This window comes from Amblyomma americanum, chromosome 4 (genome assembly GCF_052857255.1).
Source record: "Amblyomma americanum isolate KBUSLIRL-KWMA chromosome 4, ASM5285725v1, whole genome shotgun sequence".
Taxonomy (NCBI): Eukaryota; Metazoa; Arthropoda; class Arachnida; order Ixodida; family Ixodidae; genus Amblyomma; species Amblyomma americanum.
Genome location: NC_135500.1, coordinates 152,479,959 through 152,504,700, shown reverse-complemented (window position 1 = coordinate 152,504,700; position 24,742 = coordinate 152,479,959). Strand labels below are relative to the sequence as shown.

Below are 24,742 nucleotides of genomic sequence, written 5' to 3'. Positions count from 1 at the left end.
ATTCGCAAAACAATGATGTCAGATTTTCTGTAATCTTCCAAAGTCCGCACATCGTTTGATCTCTTTTTAGCAAAATCAGCACTCTTATACATTCATAAAACTTCACAGCGTGCTTATAACTCCAGTATACACACAGGCAACTCTCACACTACTTCTTTTAACATTAACGCAAGAGGTCACGGCCGTCTTCTTATTTATAATGCTACTGAATTCCCCAAAATACATACAAAGGCAAACACGGCCTTTCTCATTGTTAATTACTTATGCCTGGGTTATATATGAGGGGCACGCGGCCGGGACTCTATCGCCACTGCACTTAGCCTAGCCTAGTCTAATGCGTTTCCCTACTGTGTCACGTACTTCATGTAAGCTCAACGACCCAAACACAACACGCCAGCGTTTTCGGCGGGCGGTGCTGTCGAGCACTTACAGTGCCAAGAGCAACCTATATGTAAACCATTATGTCTGCAAAACACTGCAGGACACCTTATTAACAATGTAACTCGCTTAACAGCGCTTAGGACATAAAGTTTCTTTTACGGTGCTTGGAGATTGACTTTGTGCATGCACAAACAGACACGGAAGTTCAGCTGTCGTTGTGACGCGAAGGTTTATTCAGCACTTCTCGTAAGTGAGTGGGCCATCTTTCTTTCCGGTTCAAAACCAGGCTGGGGACTCGCGAACCCTGCCACTGGGTTTTCTTTTCCTTATCACTGGTATGGGCTCCTAAGTCGTCGCTGCTCGTCGGGTGCCACATTTAATTCATTTTCAAGAACATTATGGCACTTATTATGACACTTATAAAGTAACCATGCTATAGCTGAGAAAGCTGGTAGTCTATAGAAGCGCCGTGAGTTTATCCCGTTTGGGCTGTTTTATCGATCCCCAGAGAAAAACTCAACATATCCCCCATCCCCTCGGGACGAGTTCAAGGGCAGAGCGGTCGTCGCGCGTTTTCCCAGTAGTAAAAACAACGGCAAGCGTTTCCTCTGCGTTTTCTGTGCGTTGTTTTGCTTCTGCTTTCTTGCACAGGCCAAAGTCGAGCAGTAAAACGACAGAGCGTGGTCACTGCGGAAAGGGCGTGACTGCTTTTAGGAAAATGCGTCGCGAATACGTTAACAGGTCGCGGGACGCGAGCAACACGACGCGCACAGTATTAGGGTGAAAGAAAGCAAAAACATTCGCACAAAGCGTGGCGAGTTGCGCGACCGACGCGCGTGCGCTCTTGCGGTCACCGCAAACGAGTCGATTCATTTATTCACGTCGGACGTCGCTTGGCTGTCACACGCCTTCTTCCCTCGCTTGTCCGGAGCCGCTAATTCAAACGTACGCTGCTCTTCCATTTAGCGATGAACCGCGGGAGCTCTGTTTTGGAAGATACGTTTTTTGTTTTGTTTTCAGGGTTAGATTCGTGAGTCTGAGCTGTGCTAATCGTTGGCTGTCGTTTTATAATTTTATTCATTAGAAGTTACAACTCAACTTTGACAACGACGACAAAACAAAGTCGAGATGTATGGTTCCTCAAGGATGCCTACCATCATAGACCGTGCTCAAAAAATAAACAGTTGAACGTTGAAAGAGCAGAGTTCAGGAGTATTAGGAATCAACTGGTTACAATAGCCTTTTCAAAGTTTTGAATTGCTTTCCTCATCTGTCAACACGTTTTCACATGAAAAGAGGTTCGACGGTTTTTTTGCTTTTGCCAGAGGGTTAATTAAACAATAATTTTTTTTTTCTGCACGTAGGAGAAGGCAACACTTCTTGATGCTGTAGTGTTTCATTAAAGATGTTTTATCACTATGTACAAGTGCTTCTTCCCGTCCACTGAATCAGAGCGCATTTATTGCTTGCTAATGGTTTAAAGTTTGCGCAAACAAGGAAATATGAGAGCAGTTAGCAGGCTAGTGGACCGCAGGGTTGTTTTTAATTCAGCCTTTTATACGGCGATAGGATCGTGCTAAGGATTGCTTCGATCTTTTTTCCTGCGATGTGTGGCTGTGGGTTGGTGAGCTACTGAATAATGACTTAATTACTGCAAACTTTATTTAGCACCATCAAAACTTTTTTGTTTTCAACATGTGCAAGCAATGGAAAGAACAATAGAAAAAAACTTCATAAAAACAGCACAAAAAAAGTTGACAGTGGGGCTAGATACGACGAGCGCATATTTCCTTGCATAATGCCACAGTAACTAATTGGTGGTTGCTTATCTATTTCTTACCAAAAGCATCCACCCCTAAATATTCTTCACAGCTCTTCATCAATCATACATACGGTCCTCTACTGACAGCCATATACGTGCACACTTCATTCACTGAATGCATTTCTGTTGGAGAACTACGAGCACTGCTTATTCAACAAAGTACTTCCTGCTCTGTTTAACCTTGCGTCATCATGACAGGTATAACAGCGATGACAAAAAAAAATAAATTTAATAAGGCATTTCCTCATTCCTTTTCTGTTGTCAGCGCCGCAGCTCACCACACAATGAAAACTTAACGAAAAAAGAACAAAACCATGCTGAAAGGGGGGGGGGGGGGGGCATGCGCGTCGGCCATGATGCCACCGGAGTAGCTGCCCTTAACGCGTTTTCAAGGCACGCAGCACAGAAGACCTTTATACAAATGGTGGCCCACGTCTGGCCCGTCTATTCTGCCTGCACTTGCTGCCGACCCATCAGCTCCTTGCTTCGTTCCAATCTTTGAGCATAGCCCGTTTTCTTTCCCTCATCCTTTCCCACGTGTTCCCTTCATACGTATTCAATCCTTTTTTCTTAATCCCCATAACTTCACGGCCGCTAACTTGGGTCTGCTGATCTTCTCGTCCAATTTCTGAGCAAAAACTCTTCCAGATCGATGTGCAGGGCGCGCTTTCTCCCAGCTGTCTCGACTAAAGGCTTTCCTGGGCACTTCCTCATTTTATTTAAAGTGCGCATAAATCAAGGCCCAAACGCGGCTCTTCTTCCCGTGTTTACGCCTCAGAACGCCTCAGACGATGGCGGGCGCGCGCCTCGCTAAGAGAAACAGAACAAGAATTTTCACTGCCACGTGCAGAAAAAAATGAAAAAATGTGAACGACGCTTCATAGCAGCCCAAAGCGCGGCCCTAAACAAGCCGCCCGGGATGTCTCGTCTCTTAACCGACGGGCCCGCTTTCATTTTTCATTCCTCTCTCCTTGCGCAACAAATAAGATGCGCCTTCTTGTAGAAACACCGCCGTCCGAGCGTTGAGCACAGAGCCGTTGCTCATTAACGCGTGAGATACAGGCATTGTGCGCAAGCAAAAAGGGGGTGGTGGGTGGGGGTTGCCAGCTTTACTTGTTTGGGCGTATTATTTTCGTCCTCGTAGCTAAATGCTAGTGTTTTGCACGCTGGAATAAAACACGCCGAGTTTCTGAAACGCAGTCTTCGCATTGCCGGCCGCTTTCTCCTACATTATTTACTATTCCTTCAAAGGTCTCGAAGCTAATGAGTTTTCAGGATATGTAACCTCCTCGTTACATCTTCTGTGCATTTCACCAAGCAAGCTTCAAAGCAACACCTGTCTTCATTTAGCAGCTGACCCGTTGGAATTTTTTTTAGTTTCGGAATTAGTTTTTTTTTACTGCACGTCGCTAAATTACTTCCTAACGAGTCTAATTTCAGTACCCATGACTAGCCATTTTAATCGCCATTCTTCAAGTCGTACGAACTGTAATGTCAGTGATTACACGAGCCTGTATACCCCTGCCTGAAGGAGCCTCGCTTCTGGCATGCTTTTAAGTTTTATCGGGAGATCCTGGGATTAATAATATTCCAGCAAAATACAGCTAAGTAAACTGCTAAGTAATACAAAAAATTGTGCTTCACGAGTTGGTTTTCCTTAAGGCGCTGTTCAGCACTCATCGCTTCACTTCATGCTATTTTGCACGCACGAGAAAGGGATTTCGAGTGTATTTAATGCGACACAAATATTCACGACAAGAGCGCAGTATTGCGCTGTTGTGCGGAGAAGCACGGGGCTTCGAGATGTTCTACAAAACATTCTCCAGTTGCCGTTGGTGTGGACACGACGGTAGTACCAGATAGTATCAAGGTTTTCAGGACAGCCCCAGCAGCAACTGCATAGCCAGCGACCAAGGTTTCCTTGATATGCACTGTATATAGTCGCGATTGACGATTAGATGATTTGTGGGTTGTAGGCATGGTGCTTCAGTTAAGTTTCAGCTGACTGAAAGTGGCGTTTCTCTGAATGTTGTAGACGCCTCGATATCTCTGGGGGCCGCATTCTCCGCTGCACGCAGAGATAGAAACAGCAGTGCATCACAATGCAAGGAATGTGTAGGTTAGTTCGCCAATTCCCTAAAGCACATGGACAAGTTTGGAAATCCTTTTCGAATGACACGTGTAGAAGGCAAAGGAGGATGCCGCGACGTATCGTTCTACAGGCGGCCTTGCTTTCAGCTAGGGTGAGCAGGTCCGGCGCCGACAGCTAGGCAGCCATTATGCACTCCCCGACTGCCATCTGCTTCGCTTTTAACTGCGTTGTAACTTCGTCATATAAATTTAAGATTGACGAAGATGCCATAGTGCAGAGCTATGGTTCCATGCCACAACGCGCTTCCCTAGCTGTGAAATATGGAATCTTCGTTAATCTGAAATATATGTCCGCAAATCGCCACTCTAGTAGCAGTAGTTAGCAGTAGTTTAGAACGGAGGGCAGATGGTGATTGTTGAGGCAATTGGGTAATTATTCCACGTGTGATTAGTGTCATGGGGTCTCTACTGAGCGGACTGCGAAATAATGATGTCATCGGAAGGTCACTCTGTTACGTGCTCAGTTCTCGACTGCGGATTGTATAATGCACAATTGTTACTGTCTCCAGTGCTAAAAAAATGTAACGCATGAAGCGACTGAATAACAACCAGAGAATAATATATATATATATATATATATATATATATATATATATATATATATATATATATATATATATATATATATATATATATATATATATATATATATATATATATATATATATATATATATATATATATATATATATATACATGTATGTCTCCTTCAGCAATGCGCTTCATGCTAGTGGAACCTCCCCATACATCGCTACCAAGCTCACTATGTCCTAAATGTCAGCTCTCAATCTCCTATCGCATAAATAAACCGGCTCATCCCCCCCCCCCCCCCCTGCACGTTTTAGGGGACTCTGGGTAGGGACGTGGGAGCTAGTCTGGCTTAATAACACCAGGATTGATATACCAGTCGGTACTTTTCGCCTTTGATCTTCCGCTCTCTCTCTCTCTCCCCCGGGGTCTTTGTAGAATTGTTCTGCGCTTTCGGGTATAAAGTGCACACTGTGTTACTTATATGCAACAAGGGTGAGCTGCACAAATTCGCAAAAGAGGAAGTAGATTAGTAAGCTTTCTGTATTTTTAGTGTTATTTTGTTCCACCATAGACTGTAATATGAGATACAAATGGTGATTCAGGGATCCTCGTCGAACAATACAGAAGCGGGAAACTACAAAAAGAGTCATACCAGAGTATAGGGATTTATGATAGCATATTAAATCGCTGCATCCTGCTTCGCAAGCGCAAAATCAGCTACGCAAATGAAACGCGATTTTAAAACGACGTTTTATCCACACAGTAGACTCAGTTCAGTGTCCAAGTCACAAAGTTAATCACAAAAGCGAATTCCTGGCGCTCTCATTCGAGTTCATGTACCATCGCCGGACTCTGTCTGCAGGCCAAACTCAGCTCTCGTAACATGCAGCTGTGACTGTTACTGTATTGCTTATAGGCTAGTCAGTTTTAAACACTAAACATCAAGGCACGCAGCTTCATCTAGAACACTGCGTCATGGTTCTAAGCTGCGGAAGACAGGAAGGAAACATTGGCAATAGTTTTTCAGTTCGTACTATTCTGGCTTTACAAAGGCGTGCAGTTTCTGGGGGAAAAAACGGAGCATTTCTAGTCCTTGAAGCTTAGTTTCTGCGATTCACATAGGCGCAAATCGTCTTTCGCAGTCTCTTCAGTTCTCCAACTGTGTGGCGCCTACAGAGGGGATTGAAAATTCGAAAGCGCAACTTCTTATTCAACGGAAGCCCGTCTTCCATCCAACGTATTCGGGAAGTCGGGCAACTCGTAACTTAAATCATAGCAGGACGCTGTCGTAAAATTTGCTTCGAAGCTGCGGGCGCACTTTGAATAAGCCATTTTCGGGGATGCGGTCGTTTCCAAGTGGGGTAAGTCTCGGAACGCTGAGCACCCATTTAAACAGCAAATATGTAACGTCCCCAAACGCGTATTTATTTCGTTATCAAAGGACGCGTGCTACGTATGCAAATAAGCACACTGAATTGGCACTTTGGACTTGTAAAGTGGCCTCGCGTCAGTTTTAGTCGGTCAGAATGATTTATTGAAATACTTGGCAAGCCAAGTGGGTCGTGGAGGCAATGACCGCATCGTTCGGGAAGTTCGAGCGAGCCTTGGTGCAGCCCTAATCGGTTGAGAGGTGTTGCGAGCAGCAATATTTAAAAGTTACTTCTAAATTTCCGTCCATGACTCGCCCAGACTGACCACCGAGGTCATCAGGGTGGGGGACGCGGCGAAGAGGTGTCGCCCTACTCGGTTGCGAGGTATTGCGAGCAGTAATTTTAAAAGGTATTTCTAAGCTACAGGCTCCGCGCAGAGCTTCCAAATTTGACTCGGATACCCGCAAAGGCCAAATCTACACATCTTCTGCAATAGAATATTTTCATCGAAATCATTTAAGGTTCCCTTTAACGGGAAGTAGAGTTGTTCATTGGTCACCCTGTTTGTTTTAGTGCTCCAGTTATTCACAGCGTCATTCGCGATATCGTTTCGTTCCCAAACGGAGTTCAAGTTCCAGAGCGCGAATATACGAGGACAAACACAAAACACCGAAAGAGGATCTGAATTCAGCACTTGCTTTTGCGCTTATTTTGTGTTTGTGTCCCTTGCTCCACTAGGCAACCCCAACAAGCCCCAATGGAACTTCTAATTCGCCAGGTTTAGCATCCCTCATATATCCGGCAATGTTTACAGCCGTTGGTTGAAGGAAATAAATTATTTCTTGTTGAGAGCTATTCATCTCGTAGGTTTTGTTTAACGCCGCGAAGAAAATCTGAACGTTTCTAGCCAAACTCTCTGCTAAAGAAATATATGTTGCCTCAAGAACTAAGTCCCCACGCCTTGAAGATAACAAGATTGTCAATCGATTTCATCAATCCCAAAACACGGCCAAAGAATTTAACGTGGCATAACGCAGAGCTCTCAAGCGTTCGCGAAGTGTACTAAGTGTGTCGCGGTGTAGTGCGCTTACCCTGTAACCTGTCTTTGAGTCTTGATGTCTAAAGCAGTGGGCATCTCGCCATGTTAACGCTTTGTCCACATGTTCGGCACTTCCCACAAACAATTTTCCAGTGGTGTGCGGAACACAGCAGCTAAAGAAGTGGTTGTTAAGAAGCAAGCACTAAATGGCTTGTCCCGCGCTGTTGATACAAATGGTACTGAGGACGGATGAGAATGAACGGTCTACTGGCTGAGATAAAGATGAGAAGTGCCACAAAGTGCTGGGCAAACCACGAGGGCAGTAAACCATGATTTCGGCATTTTACTGCACTTCTCAAGTAACATACAAGCAAATAGGCATTGTATCGAAGAGCCTCCTAATGGAACTTTCAACAAAACTGATTCAACAGAAATTGAGGGCACTTTGAACAGGCTGCGCGTAAGCTATGAAACAACAATTCGTCTCCCGAGACCAAATATATGTTGCAAACGCTCTTCGTTGTGCTGAATGGCGAGAGCCGTGGTGCAACACTGTTGATATTCGCTCCATGAAGCGGGCATTGGGAAACTTCATGCTACTTTATGAGATTTTTGTCGGTGAGACTAGCACTCGGCACACTGAAAGTATAACGTCGCTGCTCTTCCAAGCCTTACAGAAGTTTGCTGAATTTCTTGCCATTCTTTGGCACATATTGTCACCTTGACGGCTTGGCTAATGCGCTTCGACGTTCTCCCGTCTTGGATGTAGCGTGGAATACTAGCTTTCTTGCATGCGCCTAAATGATCTGCAGTTCCTACACACAAAACGAGAGTGGACGATACTTGAAAAATATTATATAATGGGGCCCTTTCTGCAAAACGTATTTAAAAAGAGGAAAAGATATTAAAAACTTAACCAGTATTTTTTGTGCGTTTGTTTTCCTCTCGCCGCCATGCAATACCAACAAGACCGGACCAAAATTGCAATCCTCAAGGTTTAGTACCATTCACAGAAACGGCAATTTGTGCAGCTTCATTTAGAATGAAATGAATAGTGCCTTGTTCTCTTGAGCTTTCAGGTGGCTTGAAAACCAGGGGCATTCTGACCAGACTCTCTCGCAAAAAACTAAATGTTGCCTCAAGTGGTGAACACCCCGCCTTGAAGTTAACAATGTTGCCTTATCGATTTCATGGACCATCTCTAAAACGGCGAAAGTATAGCACGTGGCATAAAGCAGGGCTTTCATTCGCGAAGTGTCGCAATGGAGTGCAATTAGGGGCAAAATCAATCTTCCCGCTCCTATCTCTCAAGCCGCGCGTGCCTCGTAACGCTAACTTATTGTACAGATATCTTGCGGCTCTGGCAAGCATTTTTAGTGAAACTTCTAGCTTCGAAGCACGGATCATAGAAACGAAACAGAGGTTGGTTTTTCTAGACAAGCATTGATTTCGCCAACGTGGTTCGTCCCGCAAAGTTGATACACGTATGATATGAAATAAGGGTGGGACAAATAATTCTAGTCGTTGAGAACAGGGAGCCGGGTGCGAGAAAGACATCTCAGGCCGGCAGCAAAGCACGGCTGCCGTAACACGCGGTTTCGGGATTTCACTCCATTTCTCAAATATCTTACGAGGAAACAGTCTTTGTATCACAGGAGCCTGCTGATGGATCCGGCCAGTCTAAGCTCTCAGGCAAACTAGTTCAACCGCGGAGACTATCAAACAGTACACATTCTCTGGAAAGACATTCCACCCGTTACTAAATAAGCATTTTCAATGCTTTTCTATGCACTTCGAGGCAAAAATTGCGGGCAAACATCGCTGATATCAGCCCCGTGAAGTAGGCACTGCAAAACTTCATGCGACATTATTTCTACGTTGTTTTTGTTTTTGCTAACCCCAGTGGCCTCGCGCACTCAAGGCATGATCTCGCTGCACGACTTGAAATGTGCTGTACATCACAATTGTTTGGCAAACAGTAGCATCGTACTGGCTTCACTGGTACACGGCAATGTTCTTTCTGTCCCAGACGTTGCGGGCAAAATTACCCTTTTCGGATAGCAAATTCTTACATGGAGATCGTGTCTGGGCGAAGCTTATAGAAGAACAACATAAGTGTACCATATCTATTATTCGTGTGCCGTAAAAGTACAGGCACGAGCGCGAACTGTTAGAAGCGTTTTTAATAAAAGAGAACGAACGCTTTTGCATAAGTGACCCGTTTGTTATTATCACTGAAAAAGAATGGAATTTTTCTCCGCGTTGCAGTGACGTCTGGACATTAATAAACGTGGCATGTATGCGCGCTTGATCAAGTTAGTGGCTTTAAATGCGTGATTGAAGCATTATTAAATCAGTTGTAAGTCCCGCGACAGTCTGTGTGTCTTCTGCTGGTCCTGCGTCCTTTCTCGTTGTTTTTTTTTTCTCCTGACCGATAACAAACGCCTAAAAAATCTTCCGCGTTGGACCATGGCAAAGAGTGGGATGTGCAGGTATGCCATAGTCCTTCGCTCTCAAAGCGCCCCATGAAGGACCCGCCCGTATCAAATGACCCCATAATGGACGTTCTCTAATAAGTCCCTTCTGGGAAACATCACAGCCCCCGCCCCAAATCCCGCACTTTCAAGACCAACCGGTATCATTTCACAGCGCAAGGCACAAGGTGGGTGCATTCGAACTAGCTGGCGCAACATTGACGCTTGGAGGTCTTGAGCAGCATTCAACACAGAAGGCGTGGATACTGGAGTTACGAGGCAGCTGAGTTCAAGTGTTTCGTGCGCTGTAGTTTTTGCGTCAACGTCTTCAGTGTCGAGGGGCTGAACAAGACCTCCAAGCATCCTGCTCACCTCGCTGGCAATCTCAGTGGCAAGGCGTTACTATGTTTGATTTCTAGTTACGACACAAGAAGTCGTAGCTAATGGCGAAGCCGACGATGTTTTTCACTCAGATAGTGTCTTGTATACGGCGGACGCTGCAAAACACGCTCTATAGATAAAGCACAAAGTAGTAGAATATAAAAAAATTAAGTAACGGTAGCAAGACAAAAAGAAGAAAGAACTCACGAAAGAAGGAGGATATACGTGTACCCCCTCTAGAATCGCCAAAGCGCAAAAGGTGGACACATGACGGGGACCAGTGCGTTGTGTGCCCTTATGCAAGGCGCAGAGCTGAGAGAATGTGTACTTTATGGAGCTCGCCAACCGACCATAGGCTCAGCCTTCATAATAGGCGTCAGTGACACGTGCTGTCTTTTAAGCTTGCACTGGGCATACATCGCATTTTCTGACGACCTCTGCTTATGTTGAAATTCTCCGGGATTTTTTACATGTTCCATTTGCACATTGTGATCACACAACAGAAAAATTTCGCCTTTTCTGGCTTGAACAAATATCTCGCTTTGAATTCAAAAGCATAATGCCCCTATAAGATTTGTCGGTCTAGTTGATTCATACTGAATGAACTGCGCGAAAGGGTTAAGACAAAGAGAACGAAGCACGCACGAGACTTACTAACGATACTTACTTAATTGCTGTGTTTGTAAGTGTCGTGTGTGTTCCTTTCTCTTTGTCTTTACCCTTTTGCGCGGTTTATCCCTTTCATTCAGTACGAACCAACAAGCCCGACAAATCTGGTTGGGGCATTATGCTTATTGCATCAAGGCGAGATATTTGTTCAAGCTAGAAAATGTGAAATTTTCCTGTTGTGTAGTCACAATGTCCAAATGGAACATGTAAACAATCGCGGAAAATTCCAGCATAAGCAGAGGTCGACAGAGAGAGTTTACCCTTTTCATTCATAATTAACCATTCATGTTGTGGCAGCAGTAGTAGCACGACATTGCTGAGTCAATGTTTGTTGTCGTCATGTTTATTGCTATAGCTAGCCGAAAAATATGTTCCTTCTGTTTAGTTTCATCTCAGAGTAAACATAGTAAATGTCATTTTGAATTTGATGAACAAACTTGTAATATCGATTTCCGTGGAGGAGTCTGTTGAGAAACCATCTCATACTTTCTATGTTCCCAAGCTTGAGACCATGTAACAAATATTTTTTTCGCTGAGGTCCTACAGCTGGGCGGAAATAGAGACGCAATATTCATGCTCTACATAATCTGAACGCAAGATAAAAACCTTAATCCGTGAGTGAAACGATGTTCAGCGTTGTTAGTGTTTAGCGAAGCATGACGTGTAATCATCCATATGCCCACCTGTTAGCGCTCAAAACTAACTTGGGAGCGCTCACTTTCAGGAACATGTTAGCTGAAGGCGTCGTGTGCTGGTTCTTTCAACGCGGGTCAAGTCGCAATAATGGTAAAAACCTCTAGCGTACGGACGCCCACACCTGTAGATGTTGTTGAGCGATTATTCTCATTATTTGTGCGCTGTCGGTTGAGCGTTCCTAGCGTCTAAAATTAACTAGATCATATTCGGACCCTCAGTAACAATGGAGTGCGGAAAGAAATGAAAAACGACATAAGTCAAGATCTTCGTTACCGCACGGGCTACCACATACATCAACGGGCAGGTGTTCATGAAAGTATCTTTTGAACGTCAGCCGTAATTTCGTTGCAGAACGTCGGTTGTTATGTTTGAGCTTTATTATAACAATTTTAACGAGCCGCATCTAAGATTTAAGTTCCCAGAAATGAACCTAACTTCTCATCACACTTTTAGGCCGATACAGTATGATAAGAAAGCAAAAATTCATCATGTGCATTAGTTGAACGTCGCGACTCATTTGTCAACCCAGAGTCTAGCATTAGCTCTGAATTGTCCAGCCAGTTCTGATGCAATTAAATTGGCGGAAGAAGTATTGTGCGCGAGATAGCTTTGCAGATCAAGCGTGTGTCCAAGAGTCTGTTCAAATGAGAATTTGGCTGTGGACTTTCAAAATTATTCCTAATGAAATTTACTCGCTCGTTTCCGCTTCATCACATTAATGCCAGCTGCAAAATCAGAATTTCAAAATAATAATAAATGTTAAAATAAAAAACAAATTATCCTCATGGTCTTGACCTTTCAAACTCGAGCCCACGAGAAACTTTTTTATGCTAGATGCTACAGAGGTCTCAAACCTTGCATATATACCGACTATCGGCCCTAGTCGACGGCCTGTAGAAAAATCAAAAGCAACTCATGGGGAGAAGTTAACTAAGACGAAGATTGCCAAACAGCTTCTGTTCCAAGCCGGAAGTCACATAAATGGAAGGGGATTGTAGAGCGATATCTGAACGTACAGCAACATGGTGACATGAATATCGCCAGGCTTTGTCGCCAAAACTAACAATTCCAAACAGCGGGTATAAAAAAGGCGAGAGATGTTTTTAAAGAAAAACCAATTACACTTCATTCATCTTAATGGTCAAGCCTAGCATCTGCAGCGGTATGCAGTAGAATTGGCCCTTACTTTGGGAGATCACACAAAGGACCGCGCTGGACCCCAGGGATAAAAAATCGCACTAACCGATAGAGTACTTTCTCTGCTCTGAAGTATCGCTGCGAGAATGAACGCTCGGAGACCTCGAATCCTCATGTGCAGGCGCAGTAAAAACGCCCGCGTTCCTTCTCGGTCCCTCGACCGTCGCTGTAGATTCACTCACCGTGGTGCTATCTCATCCCAGCAAATGTCGGGCTCCGTTCGCGGACACGGTTGGCCGAGTAGCTTGCGAGCTGCCACTGGATCCAACGCGGCTGGAGCCGATTCACTGGCCTCCGCTTCCTTTTCTGGTATCGTCATGCTCTTGGACACATCCCCGCAGCCCAGGTGGCGTCGATGACAGGAGCTACCTACACACGCTACGCTCTCTTCGGTGACACCACAACCACCAACAGCACGACGCAAAGCCCTCACTTCTCCGTTGCGCGCAAGGGTTTCTTCGGAATCAGAGCAGGCAAAACACACAGCGTCGTAGTGTAGAGCGGAACACATTGAGCGGCTTCTCGCGGGGGTTGCACTACACGGGTAGGGGGCAACGGTTACGGCGTCGCAACGCAAGCGTAACGCAACGAGCCGAGACAATACAGAGCATAGTTGAACCGACAAGCGTCTCCAGCACTTCTTCAATGGACCTTGTTTCTGGCACACGTTCGATGTGAGACGTGGGCGGGAAAACGGTGACGAGATATCGGTAATGCGCGTGTTGGATGAAGATAGCGATAAGCGGCGGCGCATCGTGTAATTGACCCGGTTCGAGTGATAAGTGGCGGTCAGGAGTGCCTGCGGAGGAGAAGCGACTCTGCTGCTGCCAGCGCAGGTGTTCCGTTATCTTTCATTTGTCTTCCTTATTTCTTTCTTTTGTCTGTGATAACCGCTGATAGCAGACCTCTTCTCCAAGCAGTCTTTCCGAATTGTGGGCAAGGGACCGCGATCGACCGCCCCCTTTTAGTGGAAATGCCTGTCGCAGAGAAGCAAACAAGCATCGGTAAAAACCTCGCTTAGGCAATTACATGCGTTAAGTCGATAGCAATCTCTCAGGTTCCGCGTTACAGCGGAGGCGATACCAACCACAATACCAAAGAGAGTACGCCCACTCCAAGGCGCTTTTTAATCACCTACCATTAGGCAGAAGACGAGCAGGAATACGAACGACAAAACCGAAAGGGTCCCCAAATATCATGCACACGTTATGAATCAGTCTACGTACCGCTACTCTACACATGCTTTCGAGCTTAACAGCTTAACAACTATTCGGTCTAAACCTTGAAAGCTTGATATAACAGGGACTGTTTACTGTAATTATTTCTACTCCTTTGGAAGCCTCAAAACCGCGTATGCCTAAAACCGTGCATGTCAACAATCGTAGGTTTACCTTTCTATATGTTTGCGGCACTTGTTGATTAATTTGGTACAGATAAATTTGATTGGCCTAAAGTATGTCATGTTTCAAATGCAGTTTCCCGGCGCATAAACCACGAAGACCTCCAACGTAGCATCCAAAACACGTAGTAGCACTCGCGTTTGTAATACGATTAATCTTTCGTGGTTAAGCTGCGTAGCGGTGCCCCGTATGACTGAACAATAGGCAAGCTTTGGATAAATTAAAATGTAATAATGAACATTTTTAACTAATGAGGCATTAATATAGGACGTTTTCGACATTACTGATCGTGCTAAATTTGTGGCCATATCCTTTTTGTTACTTGTACATGCCAGGCACTTTTGGAAGAAAACTCGTAGAAATTTCGCTTCGGATGTTTGCTTCATCTGCTTTCTTTTATATGCAATGCGCACATTGTTTTGAGAGGGCAGCATCAATTAACCGTTTTCTGAATGCTTTCTTATTGTTTCTGCCACATATAATGAAAACTTATTGTAATATCTGTTTTACTTCTTTAAATAGCTCTCATTAGCATCAATATAGTCAGTGTGGTTATGCAACAGGGTCCAGTTTATAACCTCAACTAAAAAAAATACTTTCTCAGGAAGTTGTCGGCTGTTATTTTATTCTTGGTTACTTCATAAGGTTTCGTGCCTTCATAATTAGTTGTAGCACAAAATACGGGCAAATGATTTCCTCTCTTGCAAGCTATCGCTCCAGCAATCAGGTCTGTTACCACAAATTCGTACCACAAATGTCTATAACTGTGCCTCTTCTATAGCTAACGCTGGTAATTACAAGAACTGAATACTCAAATCAACGTGATGAAATTAGGCTCATATTCAATCACGCATTGCCCAGTACTAGTTGCATCTATACTTATGTCTGCAACTACACAAAAAGGCAACACATTTGTTGAAAAAATTGCTTTTCAGCTCTTCAAGGAAGACTAAAAATGACTTTTATAGCCAGCGAGCTGACCGTAGATGGCTGAAGCTGAAACTCAGATCTTTTAAACACCACAGATTCAACTCTTGCATTTGTTGTTCTGTACTCGTGGTTGATGCAGTCACATATACTCATCAATGCAAAAAAGACTTGCATAATACCTCATTCTTTAGTTTATCTCACTATGATGACAAAATTTTTATGACGCAAAGGTAGCTCTGACCGAAAAGCGCCTTGGCTCAAGATGTTTTCGTCTACTCAAGGCTGGGTCACAGACCCGTTTCCAAAGCAATTCGCCCTATGCAAGCCGAGAACCAGGGCAGAGGAAAGTTTGTTCGCATTGTATCACCGGCGGCTGTCCGGCGGCGCTGATAATTCAACCCCGCATTTGCACCATAAGAGGCGAATGCCGAAACTACTAGACCACAGCGGCGGTCTATAAACTCATTTTCGCACGGTCGTCAGCACTAGCGATTCGCAAGACGCGGCTCTCTACAACGTTTCTCTAGTATCTATAGATACGGACGCATACTTCAATTTCTGCTCTCTCTCCTCGATGTTGTTCCAAGGAATGGATTACTTTACCGAGCCAAGTATTCACTGATGAAAACTAGAGAGCTGCCCCCCACCACCCCTGCCACGAACCTGGTGCATGAATTCAATAAATATTTTATTTTCTTCATCTTCACAAGTCAGGCCAATGTCTCTTGTGCCAATTTCATTATTTTTTGTTTTGCTATAGCGATTAGCGATTTTCTTTTTGCGCGGCTCAAGAAGCGAGCAACAATTTTCTGGGTTGTTGAGTTCGGGGTCGGACCTCATAGGCAATGTCTCTCTCGTATTCCTCTTTTTTAACTAATTCACATATTTTTTGAACACTCATGACCGCATCACACTGTGCTGGATAGTTTTTGATCTCAGTGTTGGTACTCCTTTGATACTGCTCTATTTACTCCAGGTTTTGCTTCTTTAGTTGTTCCACGCACACGGTAGAAAAGGAGGCGAAGGGTTTACGGTAAAAAGCCAGACCAGGCGTAGGCCTGTTGATTCACTAAACAACGCTCACACGAATGAAAGTTAGGACAGCAGTAGAAACATCGGAGAAAATAGACGTGTAAAGCCAGTCGTGTAAAGACGTGTAAAGAAGTGTAAAGCGGGACCAAAATATCAAGTCTGTTTGCTCGTTTCTTGGTACCTTCGGGTCATGAATCCCTTCTCTGACATCGTAAAACTCTCGCTACAACGCTAAGCTGACTTTCTTGATCCTCTCAGTATGAGCACGCATTTTGCTCTGAAATTCTGTAAATAAAACAAAAAATTTCTCTGCGCATGCCTGCAGAGTGCGGCAAGTTTCCTGGAAGGGGCCTCTTGACACCTGAATTTAAGTCTCCGTGCCATAGATACTAGGACAACATTCTTAGCTATGCATGAGTTCGTAATATCTTCACGCCACGCTTAGGCGATTCTTTGCATCTCACGACAACAAAAAAAGTACTGCGCAATTGCTGAGCAGGGGCATTGTCCGCCAAGCACGTGACGTGCACCAACCCTCGGTTGTCATATCTGCGCTCATTGCACGCATGCGAATAGACGTCGCGTCGAGCCGCACTCATTGAGGACAAGAGTTTGAGCGACCCTTGAGACGCGCTGGTCGCTATCGAGCGTCTAACTTCGTCCACTCCTTGTCGCAAGGAGGGAAAGCGAAAAGAGGGGCCGCAAGAAAAAAGTAAGGGGTGTACTCTCCAGTAGTAAAACAAGCTTATGGAGGAAAGTTTGGTCACCTCTGTTACGAGCGGACCAACTATGCCTACAAAGAGGAAATAAAAAATAAACAAAGGAAAGGGAAAATCAGTGAGCAAAAGCACAAGAAAACAAAAACCGTTGAATGTACCAACACTTCAGGAATCAACATCGCAGTTGCTAAGAAATCACTACGTTAAAACGAACAGCGAGTGAGCATTACTGTTTGTGTTTTGGCTGCTGATTCCGGTAAGGTTATTTTATAGTTTTCAGAAAAGAACTTTTAGACTTGACGTGTGGTACTTTGTCTGCACCACTTTTATCGATGTGCAAGCCGCTGGAAAGCTAAATTCAAGCGCTTGTATCTAGCGTCAAAACCGCATCAAGCTCCAATGCCTAGCTACATGAAAAATTGTCGCTCAGTGCGCTGTACGCGAGTTTAGGAGAACCAGCTAGACACATCTAAGTAATTGTCACTAGAAGGGTGAATTATTTACCGCACCCAGAACATTCGCACAGCTTTGAAACGGAGTAGCAGATCTAGCCTTTACTGACTGTGTAGTTTTTTCGCACGTCATGATTGCATTCTGAAGTTTCTCGGTCGACCGCCTACGTCTCACCAAACCTGCTTTTCCAGAGATAAGGTTTGAAAAAAAAAAGCAATAGGATATTTAGTGTAAGTTTGATTCAGTCATGAATCTGTTCACTCCTAACCACAATTAATGATTTGCCGCCACTTATAATTCATTTTCTATCGCTACAGACCAGAGCGCAGGTATAGATAAATTACGCAAGGTAAAATACGGTTGTGTCTCACAACAATAAAAAATAAGTGTTTCGGTCCGTCATCGCACATTCCAATGTGCGGGATTTATGAATACTTCTCAAATCTCAGTGTAGGCAAATCGTACAGCTGACTAGCAAATTATGTAAACTGTTGAAATATTTCTTCGAAAAGCAAACTATTTTTCAAGATGAAAGTTAATCCGCAGCCTTCACCTACGCCGTGATTTGTAGCCGCTTTCCTTTTGGCACGTAAAAGTTCATTATTTACAATATTTCAGTTTATATTGTTCCCCTCTACCTAATAAAAATCTGTTGTGATACCACCACGTGTTCGGTTCCTTCCCCTGGATTAAACCAGGTTCCACCTACTATTTCGCTACTTCGCTCCCGACACAAAGCAAAGTGGCGATGGTTACCTCGTTCCACACATATGCTTCCTTCATCTGAGTTTCATTACCCCATGTAACTCACAGGGAGTGATCGTTTTAAGAGGTGCTTTTTGAGATCCCATTGATGTCTCCCACGGTAGGGTGACACACGCTGAAATATTATGAGTAGCGCTTGTGCTGTCTTTGCTACCTTGCCGTTTTACAGCGCTGGGTAATAAGCAGGGTGGGAGAGAGTAAAAAAGACCACAAGGTTGTGCCTCGCTTCTTGTTCATCGGGTGGTGCATGCGCTCGCAATGAGTCGTCGAAAAAATGTCCCGGGATGCGTACAGGAAAACATCCTGGACTTCCTGAGGTTCCTCCTCGTCGGATACGATTGGACGTTGCCGGTCGTCCTCACTGGTGACGAGCATGTCGACGTCACGAGGCACATGCAATTCGTCCTTGACGTCGCTACAGACGACTTCACTTTCGAAGCATTGAAAGGAGTGAACAACATTGCGAAACACGTGCATCGATGTGGTGGTGACCGTGCGGTGCCGTCTGAAGCAATCACACGCATTTAGAGCTATTTTTTCTACCGCAAAGCCAGCATAATCATAATTAAAGAAATGCAAATGGCACAACGACAGTAGTAAGTGCTGTGCTGGAACGTAACAATACAGATCTTTCACTTCAAATTTAAGCATGAACCAATTATAAAATTTAATAACCAACAACCATCATAAAGAACACGTGCACGGGAGTTCTAGGTGTGTGTGCATACCCTTCCGCCACTTCTTCAGGATGGTCACTGGTAACTTCTTTTCTCATGCTACCTGCCTTCGAGTGGACGCATACTAGCTGACAGTTATAGAGAAGTAATACACACAAACTATTTACACAATAAGAAATCTGCACAGGGTGTGCGCAAGATTAGTTCATGATGGCAAGAAAATAGAAAGAAAATAAAAGCTCGCTTGCCAGAAATTGTGTAACCTGTTGTATGCAGAAAAAAAAAATATGGCAACCCAAGTCACTGAAAACTTCCTCTGTTAAAAGTGGGCGCACTGTGAACTCACGAACCTAATAAATCGTTCGCCGACTTGTACACTACCGCTGGATTGAATATTTAGGGAGAATGAGCTTGGGTGAAGGTAGAGGGGGGGGGGGGGGGGGGGCTGAACGCTGTCTTAAATTATTTCTGAGCCGAAGGTAAACATAAAATACTTTGCCATAACTCTTTCTGTGAGACAGAATGAACGGGAACGCATATTGCGGCGTTCGAAATGCGTGTCAATAGACTTGCACAACTCAGTTGTTAAGCCATGCCTGTGGTGACGAAGAACTGCAACACATCCATCCTTGAGTGCTGTCCGAACCGAATGTGAGTAGAGAACGTCTACAGAATCGCAGAAGACAACCGACAGGACCTTCGCCCTTCACTTTTCTAGTGTTTTTTCATGCAGTGTTCTGGCGTGATAGGCTCGATGACTTCATCTCGCTGGTCATGCACGTAACCTTTTTTTTTTATCAACTGCTGATGGGAAGTCTTGTGAAACGTCAGCACGGAATATTTGCTTATCCTGAGTTAAACGACGAGGGGCGAATTCTGCTGCATTCAGGTCAACTCTCTACGCGGTGTGAATATTTCACAATGCTTAAGTGAGAAATGCTAAAGACGCAAGAGCGCATGAGACAATTACACAGGGTGTTTCATCTAAGACTGTGCATAATTTTTAAAATTAGGGTTTTTGAGTTAGAAAAGCACTTTTCGGCATAGCATTGTCAGTGGTGTAGTGCATCGAAATACAGCTAAGATGTGCTTACTACCCTGCAGGCTGGTTAACTAATACTGAATAGTTAACTTCATAACTATTACTGTTAGGTTTCTTAATTACTTAGAGGTGTCGTGTAGCATATCGTAAGCAATATTCTTATCAGTTTTTAGAATTTCGAAAACGCGGTTACCAACGGCACTAAGGCCCAACGAAGTTTGCCTATTTCGACGAGTTACGGGCACTGGAGAGGTTGCTTTGTATTCAAGCTTCTCGAAAGCGCATGTATTTTGGCGCCATGTAGCAAAAATTTGTCTACACTGTACACATTTGACAATAAGCCTCTGCAACATGCACTCATTTAAAAATATATATGTAGGCCCTACTGGATTCGCTGCTGGGCCATTCTGTGTAGCTCATTTTGCATTGCCATCATTCCGAATCTCTGGAAATGAAGGCATATCTCGCCCTCGCCCCGACGACTGCGTAGGACTTGGAGGGATACTAGAGATCCCTGTACATGGTTTAGAACCAATCGCGCTGGGCTGCATATTTTTCACAATGGCTGTGTGCTCAAAGAAACAAGTAGAGATGAGGAATTGAGTTAACAATGAACCAAAAGTAATATTTAATTTCATTTTTTTTACACAGTAATAATGAATAGAACAAATTCTGTATAGAAGGAAGTCCCAAAGTACCCGACTGTCGGGGGACCTCCTAGATGAAAACAAGTGGGGTAAAATCGCAAGCAGCGGAAGGCAGTGTATTAATTAGCATAAATACACAACCTACAAAATGTGACGGAAGCAATATTGTGTGTGACAAACAGAACAAAAGTATATACAGTAACAACTTTAAAACATAATAAATAAACTTTAACAAAAATAAAACTTTAAACAAGGATTACTACTGTTTAGGCATCTGAACTACACAAAGTGCATTTTAAAGTGCACTAATGAACACTGATGCTACGAGATAATCTCACTGCCCTTTAAGTAATTTTATTTCTATCCCGGAAGCACTTTTGTGCATATAGACTCGACAGTCTCATAAGCAGAGCCCCTCGTAGAATTGTAGCACAAATACTGATGGGGTCTCGCGCTTCCTCACTGCTGGAACCTCCCGATAACAGTGCTCCGCTATCAGCAAGGTGACGGTCGCGACGCAGATAAGTGTGGTGCAATATTTAGTTTATTTTGTGCAATGTGGAACACATGCTCCAGTGGAAAACCCTCTCACTGCTTCATACGGGCTACTTGCAGGCTGATTGCGACAGGGTTGTTTGTAAGATCCTCTTCGAACAAAATACAGAATGATATTAAAACTACAGAGAATGTGTACTACTTTCGAATCAGTTCGAAAGGACGCATTTGTACTACGTAGAAAACTCCAATGAGCTGGCAATGGCGTGAGACGGGGCGTTCGCGCTAGGCCAGCTACGAAAAGACCAGGGAACAGACAACGGATGATTTTTCTCGGGGTTGGTACCAACCGGATTAGCGCTTACGCACTAATAAACATCAAAATGCAAAAAAAACAGAAATCGCTTTTTTTTGAGCAGTTGTTAATGTCTAAATTTTAATAAGAAAACTTTTCTCAGATTACTATGACGCCACAGTTGCTGTGGAGCGAGTTGGTTTGTTGCCATGTTAGCAGCACGGAAATGTCCTTGTGTTCCGCTCAGTTTTGCGCTGTGTCCTGCAAACACGAAATCTACAGCGTTGTTTCACTAGTGTTAATGTGTGAAAATGAAAATGAAAATTGGTTTTGGGGAAAGGAAATGGCGCAGTATCTGTCACACATATCGGCGGACACCTGAAAAGCGCCGTAAGAAAAGGGATAGAGGAGGAACTAACAGAAGAAAGGAAGTGGGCTCCGGAATAATTTCGACCACCTTGGAATGTTTAACGCGCACTGACATTGCACAGCACACAAAACAGCATTTTACGCTGAATACAATGAACTGAAATTGACAGCATTTGAATGCGCAGAAAAACCGGCATTCTTCCGGAAGTGTTGAACGTGCAGCCAGTGCTCGAACGCGGCTTTAATTTCAAACCTTATGCATATTGCAATAATGCAGTCTTCAGACTGCTTGGCGCAGCCACTTTCTTCGACTGCTTCCTCCTACTCCCTCCGTCCTGTGTCTTTTGCGTTATTGGTCCCTATTACACCCTGTATACCTCTTAAACTAAGAGGGCATGCGACTGTACCCTCTGAAGTTAATATTTCTTTGAGACATTAAATAGTAATGCATGTTTCCCACTGTGCATAAGTTAAATGTCGCCAGGTGGTGGAAATTATTCTGGAGCCCTCCACTACAGCATCTATTTTTCCCTTTCTTCTTTCACTAATTCCCTCTTCCTTGCCATCACGTAGCGGCCGTGGTGTCCACAGAAACTGGACAGTTAAAGTGCTTTTCCCTTTCTCATAAACAATTTTCTTCCCATTGCGTGCTTTCTTCTCTGAATTCTAAGGGACGTCCTCTAAAGAATAACAAAACATGAAATACTTGTTTTGCTATAGTCGTTAAGTCAAGAACAATGCTTCAACGAGGGTTGAACAATACGTAGTTCGCACTTTTGGAGCAACAAGATATTTTATAACCTGTCCCAACCGTAAGCTTAAAATTAATACTTCAAAGTACCGCAACACTGCGAGTGTGCGCCGTTTCCCGTCATGCTCACTATGCTCACCAAACAAACATGCTCACTAATGGTCGTTTAATGGTTGAATAAGCAAAATTAGACTTAAGATAAGAAAAAGTAAGCGCATGTTTGAGCCCGGAACAGGCATTAGTGTCACATTCATAAGAAAATATCACTGCACTTATAACTTTCTCTACCAGACTTTGCTTCTACAGCTGAAATTCCACGTGAATTCAGCGGCGAAATTGTATTGCGAACATTAGGTGTCAAGTTTCTAAAAAAATTAGAAACAAGTGACAAAAACCAAGTGGCATGCAATAATGCCACCTGTAGCTGTTTCACACTCGTCTGAATAACAAAAAGCTTAGAGAGGAAGAACAGGCATTTTTAATAAAATAACAAAGCAAGGGGGCAGTTATGCATCATGTTTTATTGCCACTGCTATTTTAGTTTCGAACCCGGCATCAGGCAGCAGTCGGAAAAAAATAGTGGCGATCGCTTGTCTGTCGATTATGAACTGACCAGATTAGGGGCAGAATTGCAGGCACTAGTTTTCATGTGCAATGCACAAAACTTGCTCTCTTCCAGAATCGCTGTCAGCAGCCAACTCTCTCTGGACATAAATATTCTTCGCATATCGATGAAGCTGACGACGCAATTGGGGCATTGTTTAAAACGAGAGACTAGGTACATCAGTTTGCCTTGACACTTTCGTGTCTTTTGGTAGAAGTCATAAAATTTGGGCAAAAGAGGAAGAAAAATTCTATTGACATTGTCAACTTAGCTATATAAGTACCTCCCTACTAAACATGAGTGAATAATGATGCCTGCTGCCCAAACCCCTTATACTGCACGCGCACCAAGGGCAGCGGGTCAACTGAAATTATTGTCGAACGTATGTTAAACTTCCGCTTGTTTTATGGCTTTTTCATTATTTTAATGCTTCTCGGCAGTGAAAGTAATTAAGCATGCGCTAAGTATCTTCGTGCGGCGCTTAGTTACGATTTTTTTCTCCAAGACTGATATCTTTCTACTTTAACTGACCCTTCACAGTTGGCCCTTAAAGAAGGGCTGATGTAGGAGGATAAAAAGTAATAAAGACGAAAACTTATGTCACAATGGGACTTAAAATAGCAGCTATCTAGAGGAAATAGATGAAAATAAAACAAAAACAAAACACATGTCACAATGGGACTTGATATAGCAGCTCTCTACGGGAAATAAAACATTTTATTTTCCTCAAGCTTTGCAGAAAACATTATTAGCTGTAGTTTTAATATTGTATATCTCGTTGCTGTATACTTAGCATAAAAAAGACGAATTGTGTTACTTTATGGTTACGTTTAAACTTAGTAAGCACACCGATACGCCGTCACTAAATGTTCGGAAATTGTTTTACTACCAACTGTTTGCTTTTTCCTTAAAGGCGCTGTCGAACGTAAAGCGCTGATACACTGCATGCCAAAAATAACGCGGTGCTTACTGAGCCCTTCTCTTTCTTACATGGTATTAACAGGTGCATAACATCTTAAACTCTGCGTCAGCCGCTCGTAGATTTCCCTTTTCTGCGGACATTTATATTCCGTGGCACAATTCAGATGTTAAGACCAGTACCAAAATGCGGCAGTCCTTTGGTCTTGGGGGGCTGCGACCTACAGCTTAATGTTTTCAACTAAGCCCCACTTTAATACTTGTGTACACATTAGGGCAGCGCACCTGAATACTTTTAATCTGCTCTTAATACTTGAATTCTGCCAGGAACGACTTAAGTATAAGAAACTTCTGAGTGTTTTCCCTCTTTGTAGGCTATGAGTGACACCTTCGAGGCCCCAGACGTTTAGTTGTTATTGAAATCTGTTCACCGCGAGTAGACTGAAGTAGAACGAACCTCCATTTGACTTCAAACGACTTACTCCTTTTTTCACTTCGAAATGCCCAAAGTTTCAAAAGAATTTGGGCTTGAGGAAACAATACGCAAAAAAAAAAAAGAAATATCTTACGGTTTAAGCTCGTGAAGTATATTGTTCCGCTAGCCAAAAAAGACAACAAACCGATGCAGAGACAGTCACAGAAGCAAATTTTGCTTTGGAAGCTGTACATCAAGCGAGTGGTATAGAGTACGAGCTGCTATGGCACGACAGAAAAGGTAACCTATCGAAGGGGCCCCGAAATAAGATACTTGAGCATGCATGACATATCGAAATGGCATCTCATTATTATCGTTCTCTAAAGCGAAGCACAATGCGCACAGCGTGAAAAATCTACACTCATGTTGCTGAGTTCTAAGAAAATATGGCGTTTCACCGACGTCCTGAAAAAGAGCAAAAGCTAAAGGGAGATATATAAAAAAGACATAAAATAATAA

General features: G+C 43.7%; 1 protein-coding gene across 1 annotated transcript in view; it reads right to left on the bottom strand.

The window, feature by feature from the left end:
- The window catches only part of LOC144128532 (adenylate cyclase type 8-like), a 343,381-nt gene extending 329,997 nt beyond the window's left edge, over window positions 1–13,384 (bottom strand). The window contains exon 1 of the mRNA XM_077661985.1: window positions 12,894–13,384. Within this exon, the coding sequence (XP_077518111.1) occupies window positions 12,894–13,222 (329 nt within the window). The 5' untranslated portion in view covers window positions 13,223–13,384. The remainder of the gene's footprint in view (window positions 1–12,893) is intronic.
- Between the last annotated feature and the right edge of the window lie 11,358 nt (window positions 13,385–24,742).